The sequence below is a fragment of the Bos indicus genome, chromosome 5 (assembly GCF_029378745.1).
Source record: "Bos indicus isolate NIAB-ARS_2022 breed Sahiwal x Tharparkar chromosome 5, NIAB-ARS_B.indTharparkar_mat_pri_1.0, whole genome shotgun sequence".
Lineage (NCBI taxonomy): Eukaryota > Metazoa > Chordata > Mammalia > Artiodactyla > Bovidae > Bos > Bos indicus.
Window position 1 is genome coordinate 116,486,630 of NC_091764.1, and position 8,327 is coordinate 116,494,956.

Sequence of the window (8,327 nt, forward strand, 5' to 3'; positions counted from 1 at the left end):
TTGCTTTGGTCCCTGCTAACTCCCCACACACCTTCTGCTCTCTCCCTAGGCGTCGTGCGCCAGGTGCGGCCCATCGTGGGCCCGTTCCACGCCGTCCTGAAGCTGGAGATGAACTACGTGGTTGGGGGTGTGGTGTCGCACCGGAATGTCGTCAGCGTCCACATCTTCGTCTCTGAGTACTGGTTCTGAGGGGCCGGCTCGCAGCGCAGCCAAGTCATCGCCCTGTGACGACGCCCTGTCCCCGTTTGTAGCACCCAGACATATCTCGGTTTTATGTATCTGTTTGTAGTGTTAGGCTGACATGTATTAAGCTGGGCCAGATGAATTAAGTCCATCTGTTGTCTTTTGGTGTTTAAATAATGAGTCCAATGACTTAAGTGTTTGGTTGAAAACCTTGCTTCTCTTCTAACACAAAGGTTAAATTTTGCTCCCTTTTCCCATCTCTGGGCTGGGCGTTGCTAAATGACCAAGAGGGGAAAAAAAACACTTTTCAAGGGGCAGCTAAGTCCAAATGGCAAGAGAAGACCAGTTCTTGCCCTGCTTTTATGAAATTTTGACATTTGGTACTTTTTTTTTGCCAATCAAGTTTTGTGTATGAAATTCTAAAGAAGGTTACCAAAGAAGAGCAGGTATGATAACTTCTGCCCAGAAGCAGCAGGCCGCAGTGCCCTGGGGAGCCCTTCAAAGGTCAATTACAATTGTGTGCAAACAGAAGATCCCGGTGAAGCCACAGCCTGCTAGGCTTGTGTGCAGCTCCAGTATGTTCACCAAAGCAGTCACTGGGTTTTCTGCACCCTGCCTCCATCCTGTATCATAGGTGGGAAATTAAACAGCTTTGTGAGCCTCATGATGCTGTGTGCATGGGAATCTTTTAAGAGGGGCGGTCCTGTCTAGCTAAGGGCTTGCAAATATTCCTCAAGACCTTCTCAAAACCCTCCTGCCTCCCAAAGCTCTGGGGTGGGGCCCAGCCTGTATATTGGGAAAGCCTCCAACCCACATCATTTCTGACAGCTTGCCACCCCCTGGTGCCCAGGAAGCATGGCTCGAGCACCCTCCGCGCCCCAGGCTCGGCCCAGCAGGCGCGTCATGGAGCTCTGCTGGTGGTATCCCTTGTGGGCTTTCTGATCCCCTGTAGAAGCTGCCAGGGGGAGATGAGGCTTCTCTTTCGTGGGAAGGAGAGACCACCAGATGCACTGAATCCCCCTGCACTCAGCAGCCTGTGCTTCATTTATTCCTCCTGGAAACCCACCCACGTGGGTGCGATTGTGCCTGATTTAGAGACAAGCAAACTGGGCTCAGGGCTTCCCTGGTGGCTCAGCAGTAAAGAATCCACTTGCCAATGCAGGAGACCCAGGCTCAATCCCTGGGTCAGGAAGATCCCCTGGAAAAAGGAGTGGCTACCACTCCAGTACTCTTGCCTGGGAAATCCCATGGACAGAGGAGCCTGGCGGGCTACAATTCATGGGGTCGCAAAACAGTGGGACACGACTTAGTAACTGAACTATAACAACAATTAAACAACAGAATTGGACTCAGAGAGAGCAACTCAACCGCCCCAAGTCACACAGCTTTTTAGAGACAGAGAAGGGATTCAGATTGTTTATCAGATTCCAAACTCCATTCCTCTCTAAAAGCCTGTGTCAGGAGAGACGTGGACAGACTGGATTTATGGGGATCCTGGCACCACCTTTGGCGTGGACAGTGGCCCGAGGGCAGCCTGCGCCCCCAGGTCTGCTTGCACCCGCAGGAGTCAGCCCCCATGCCCTTGGTCTGCACGTACGTTTCCTCCAAGTCCCGCCCAGGCTTCACCCCGTCGTCTTAGGCATCCCATTCATGCCCCGGGTCATCTCAGCAGTTGGAACCCTGGCACTGGCCACGCTTTCAGCCCCACAGTGGGGTTGCAGTGTGGCCGGTGTCTGGTAACTCGAACATGTCCAACTCTCAAACCTTCGGGAACTCCCAGCCTTTGTGAGGCCACTCATTTGGGGCACTCGTCCACTAAAGCCAGCCGGGCCTGGACCAGCCCGTCACGTCTTGGCGGGAAGGGTAAGAAGCAGTGTAGGGCTGGGCTGTCCTGGAGTCAGGTCCAGGGATGAGGAGGGTGAGGGGACATCTGAGCAGCTCTCGGCGCCTGTGAACTGGGGTCTGGGCAGGGAAGGGGAGGGTGCCTGGAGTCTGATCACAGGAAGGGACACCTCAGTGCAGTTAAGGAGGTGGGGGGAATGGAAGGACTACGTGGGTTCTGGTTCCCATCTGCAGCTTTCAGGGCGAGGCTGCAGAAGCCGGAAGTTCTGAGCTCAGGCCCTGGGAGAGGCAGGTTTCCGGGACACTCTTCCTTCTGAGGACTGGGTGGAGTGGGTGGGAAGACGTGCTGATGGGTCATTCTGGGAAAGGGCCTTCCCCACGCTCCTGATAGAGTTAGGGTGAGAGGTGCCATTGGTGAACAGAGCCAAGCCTCCTCCTGTCGATTGGCTCTCAGGTGAGCACATGACCCAAGCTGGCCAATCAGATCTTCCTGACGGAGGGCCACGGGGCACGGGAAAGGGCAGAGGAGAGGTGGTGAGGTCCCCAGCTGTGGGGTAGAAAAGAGGAGGGGGAAAGGGAAGGAAGTCCAGGTCCTGTCTGATTCAGAGAGCCACAAGGGCCGGGTCTGAACTTCACCTTGGCAGGAGCCAGCTGCCAAGCCTCAGTTTCTGCACCTGTAAAGTGGAGCCAGGAACCCCTGCTCAGCTGCCTGGCTTCCCAGTGGCAGTGAGGAGCCCGGAGATGATGCGGGCAGAGGGCTTTGCACCCGCGAGGTTCTGTGTGCCTGTAGGAGACCTTAGCATCGAGCGTCCTTAGAGGTGACCATGGCGATGATAACTGTTGCCACGGTCAAGCCACGTGAACGTCCTCCTGAGGCCAGGCGTCTTTTTAGCTCTGCATTTCCTTTCCTTACTCCTTTGCGAGACATTCGGTTATAGACGGCTCTCTATATTACACACGAGCCTAATTTCTCACATTTTATATCAAGCTCCAGGCTGGGCACCTGATGGACAGAAAAGCCTCCCATTATTCTTGCAAAGCAATTCCTGTCAGCACCCAGTATCAGCTGTGTCAGGTTCCAGAAGGTCTCATATCACACTATTCTCCCAGAAGGCTGCATCTGCTTTGAATAAAGGGAGACTACTCCAATGTTCAGAGCAGCGCCGTGGCACGTGGCAGGAGTGCCTGGGTCCCCTGGCGTCCTGGAGGCACCAGTGTGGAATGAGATGGAAGCAGACTCTTGAATGATATTTGAAGTCATAAGAGAAAAATAGAACCATTGCAGAGCTTTTGCAATGTGGCCTAGGGGAAGTCTGGTGACAGTCGCCGTGACTTCTTGTAATTACATTACTCTGTCGGAGATCTGTTATGGGCCAGGTAATGGCCTCTGTAATGGTCCCCTGATACACACACACACGCGCGCACGCGCACACTTCACGCTCAATGCCTCTGCCAGGCCAGCTCAGGTCCATCTTCTGCCAAGAGGCCTCCTGCCAGCCTCACCCCCTGGGCTGGTCCCCTGTCCGGTGTTCTTTCTATTCCGCGTGTACCCACAGCTCTGTATGAAAGGCTCTCTTCCCCTAACATACTGGGTCTGTGACTCTCACTTAAAAAAAAACTTACTATATAATTTTTTTTAAATGCACTAGAGCACACAGAAGTGAAGTGAAAGTCGCCCAGTCGTGTCCGACTCTGTGCGACCCCGTGGACTATCCATGGAATTCTCCAGGCCAGAATCCTGGAGTGGGTAGCCTTTCCCTTCTCCAGGGGATCTTCCCAACCCAGGGATCAGAATCAGGTCTCCCGCATTGCAGGTGGATTCTTTACCAGCTGAGCCACCAGGGAAGCCCAGAGTATAGAGAATATATAAAACCTCTCGCCCCCATCACCCAGCTTCAACAGTTACTGACTCTCTGCCCATCTTCTTTTATCTCCCCTGCGCTCCTCGCCCGCACCTGCCAACTCCTCTTATTTTGCAGGAGTATTTTTTAAAGTAAACTTTATTTTTAGAGCAGCTTTAGATTGACAGAAAAATTATGACGGTAGTACAGTTCCTGTATACCCACCCCCCAGTTTCTCCATTTTAATATTTTACTTTCACATGGTACGTTTGTTACAATTAATGAACCCACGTTGTTCAGTCGCTCAGTTGTGTCCGACTCTTTGTGACCCCATGGACTGCAGCACTCCAGGCCTCCCTGTCCCACACCATCTCCCAGAGTTTGCCCAAATTCATGTTCATTGCATCGGTGATGCCATCCAGCTATCTCATCCTCCGACGCCCTCTTCTCCTTCTGCCCTCGATCTTTCCCAGCATCAAGGAAAGATAATGAACCCATACTGACACATTGCTGCTGCTGCTGCTGCTAAGTCACTTCAGTCGTGTCCGACTCTGTGCGACCCCATAGATGGCAGCCCACCAGGCTCCCCCGTCCCTGGGATTCTCCAGGCAAGAACACTGGAGTGTTCAACTGGGTTGCCATTGCCTTCTCCAAGGCATGAAAGTGAAAAGTGAAAGTGAAGTCGCTCAGTCGTGTCTGACTCTAGCGACCCCATGGTCTGCAGCCCACCAGGCTCCCCCGTCCCTGGGATTCTCCAGGCAAGAGTACTGGAGTGGGGTGCCATTTCCTTCTATTATTAACTAAAATACATCCTTTCTTCTGGTTTCCTTAGTTCGTGCCTAACACCCATTTATTGTCTCAGGACCCCACCCAGGATCCCATATGCAGTCATCCTGTCTCCTTAGCTCCTCTGGGCTGTGACGGTTTCTCAGACTTGCCTTGTTTTCGATGACCTTGGCAGTGTTGCGGAGGACTGAGCGGAGGTGGGTGGGTTGTAGGATGCCCCTCTGTTAGGTTTCAGATGATGTTTTTCTCAGGATTAGACTGGGTTCATGGGTGTTGGGGGGGCGACCATAGAGGTGAAGTGCTCATCCCATCCCTCACATGTTGGCACGTGTAACATGACCGATCCCTGTGACACTGACCTCGGTTACCTGGCAGAGATGTGCCTCTCAGACTTTCTCACCGTAAAGTCACCCTCTCCTCATCAGCTCTGGACTCTGGGACGAGCTCACTATGCACAAGTCAGCTTGAAGGACTTACTCTTCAGCATCTTGAGGGCTGAGTGCAGGAAGACTTTCAAGCAAATCCCAGATACCATGTCGCTTCATGTTTCAAAATCTTCGATGCTTTCAAAATATGCATTTCTAAATATAAGGACTTTTTACCACCACACCCATTATACGTCACCATATTCTCAATGAGTCCTTAATATTTTCTAATAAGTAGCTTATATTTCTAATTCAGCTCAACAAGCATTTAGTAAGATAGGTATAAGGACCCCAGGAGGGATGCAAAGATAAGGAAGATGCAACCCCTGCTCCCTGGGGATGGGGGCAAAATAGAAGGCAATTATTTCCTTAACACGTGTGGCTCAGCTGGTAAAGAATCTTCCTGCAATGCAGGAGACCTGGGTTTGATCCCTGGGTCGGGAAGATCCCCTGGAGAAGGGAACGGCTACCCACTCCAGTGTTCTGGCCTGGAGAATTCCATGAACGCTATAGTCCATGAGGTCGCAAAGAGTCGGACACGACTGAGCGCCTTTCACTTCACATTTCCTTAGCAGGAGGAGCTTTTCATTTACCGAAGGACTCACTTTGGGGCTGTTTCACAGAACCAGCCTCCGTGTTGTGCGCCTGGTTTACCCAAAAGTAGACTTGTCCCTTTTCATCCTTCAAGTCTCAGCCCAAACACGCCTCCTGGAGTGGAGGCTGCTTTTGGACTCCAACCACCCAGGGCCCAGACTCCCTCCTACAACATGGGATTCTTTCTTTTAACATTTTATTAATTTTTTACAAATGAACAAATTATTTATTTATTTGGCTATACCAGGTCTTAGGTGCAGCACATGGGCTCTTTAATCGCAGCATGTGAATTCTTAGTTGTGACTTGTGGGACCTAGTCCCTGACCAGGGACTGAACCCCAGCTCCTGCATTGGGTGCTCAGTCTTAGCCACTGGGCCACTAGTGCGTTTAGTCACTTCAGTCGTGTCTGACTCTCTGCGACCCCATGGACCATGGCCTGACAGGCTCCTCTGTCCATAGGATTCTCCGGGCAAGAATATAGGAGTCGGTTGCCATTTCCTTCTCCAACTGGCCCACTAGGGAAGTCCCAATAACACGTATTTCACACGCACACCCCAAATGGTCCCAGGGCTGCCTCACCTGGGGCTCCAGATGTGGTTACCTGGTTCCAAGCAGGGCTCTGGGCCACTCCTAGGCCAGGTGGTCAGAGCCAGGAACGATAGCCCAGGCAAGAGGAGGAAGGGGAATAGCATGATTGGGAACCCCTGTGCACTGCCCCCAAGGCTGGAAGGAGTAGGGAGGCTGGAGGGCAGGGAAGAGGCTGGGCAAAGGCCAGCCAGAGGGAAGGACAACTCCCCACCCCCACCCTGACTCTGGTGAATGAAATCAAGTTTAAAGTTAGAAGGTACTATTTATGTATGTGCAGGCAATTGAACAGCGTCCCCCAAAAGATGTGTTCAAGGCCTAACACCAAGTCCCTGGAAATGTCCCCTTCTTTGGAAACAGAATCTTGGCAGGTGTGACCAAGTTGAGACTCTCAGGATGAGTGCATCCTGGATTTGGGGTGGGCTCTGAATCCAACTACTGGGGACTTCCTTCATGGTCCATTGGTTAAGACTCCACACTTCCACTGTGGGGGGTGTGGGTGCAATTCCTGGTCTGGAACTAAGATCCTAGAGGCATGGTCAAAGATTAAAAAAAAAATCCAGTGACCGACGTCTTATAAAGATAAGAAAGGGAAACTCGACACACAGATGTACAGGAGAAGGCCTGGTGAAAATGGGGGAGGAGATTGGAGGGAAATGTCCCCAGGCCAGAGACTGCTGATGGTGACCAAAGCGGGGAAGAGGAGGCCCCTGGAGACTCCAAAGGGAGCCAGCCCCACCCACACCTGATTTCTGACCACCAGCCTCCACTGTGAGATAATAGACATTTGTCATTTTGAGTCACTGAGTTTGTGTTAATTTCTTACAGCATCCCTAGAAAACTGGTGCCGTGTGTGTGTTTTGTGTGTACACACTTACATTTGTATGTGTGCATGCGTGCTAAGTCACTTCAGTCATGTGCGACTCTTTACAACCCCCTGGACTGTAGCCGCCAGGCTCCTCTGTCCAGGGATTCTCCAGTGGGGTACCACGGCCTCCTCCAGGGGATCTTTCTTACCCAGGGATGGAGCCCACGTCTCTGTGTCTCCTAGGTTGGCAGGAGGGTTCTTTACCCCTAGTGCCACCTCGGAAGCCCATGTGTATGTATGAAAGTGAAAGTGTTATTCACTCAGTCACGTCCGACTCTTTGTGACCCCACGGACTGTAGCCCGCCAGTCTCCTCTGTCCTGTCCATGAAATTCTCCAGGCAAGAACACCTGAGTGAGTTGCCATTCCCTTCTCCAGGGGATCTTCCTGACCCAGGGATCAAACCCACGTCTCCCATATTGCAGGCAGATTCTTTACCATCTGAGCCACCAGGGGACCCCAATATATATTTTTTAATTCCTGCTCAGTAACTTATGTCTTCCTAGGTGGGCCGAATGGTAAAGAGCCTGCCTGCCAATGCAGAAAATGTAAGAGACCCGGGTTTGATCCCTGGGTTGGGAAGATCCCCTGGAGAAGAGAATGGCTACCCACTCCAATATTCTTGCCTGGAGAATTCCATGGACAGAGGAGCCTGGCTGGCTACAGTCCATGGGGTTAAAGAGTTGGGCACAACTGAGTGACTTAGCATGCAGTATAAATGTTTTATTGCTTTCTTGGAGAACGCAGATAGTGGATGAATACTGTTATAGCTGATTTGCAATGCTGTGTGAGTTTCAGCTATACAGCCTTTCTCACAGTTTTCAAATTACGGCCCACTGGAGTGGAGATGCGTGCTCCCTTGGTCTCTAGCACACCAGCCCCATCAGGACGGCCTGTTTCCCTGGGAATTGGCGCCAGAAGGGCGGCACAGAGCACAGGAATCATCACCTCGACATAATGGTTCACCTAAGTCCGACCTCCTGAGTGACAGCAGGTGACACTGAAGACCAAAGTGCCTCTGCGTTCCATTTGGACATTTCCGCCGTGATTCACAGTGTCCGCTGCAAGTTCAAGGTGTCACTGTTCCATTATTAAACATGACGGGGCGTTTGGAGGCTTTGGCGCTCGGTGGTAAGCAGTCGGCCTTTAACGCAGCCGCCTTATTAATATGTGTGGCAGCTCCTGCATGAATCAGTGTCATTTA

The 8,327-nt window shown here is 51.9% G+C and overlaps 1 protein-coding gene across 1 annotated transcript in view; it reads left to right on the plus strand.

Moving 5' to 3' along the window:
- FBLN1 (fibulin 1) overlaps positions 1–847 on the plus strand; it is an 80,249-nt gene extending 79,402 nt beyond the window's left edge. The window contains exon 17 of the mRNA XM_019961961.2: positions 50–847. Within this exon, the coding sequence (XP_019817520.2) occupies positions 50–189 (140 nt within the window). The 3' untranslated portion in view covers positions 190–847. The remainder of the gene's footprint in view (positions 1–49) is intronic.
- The last annotated feature ends 7,480 nt before the right edge of the window (positions 848–8,327 follow it).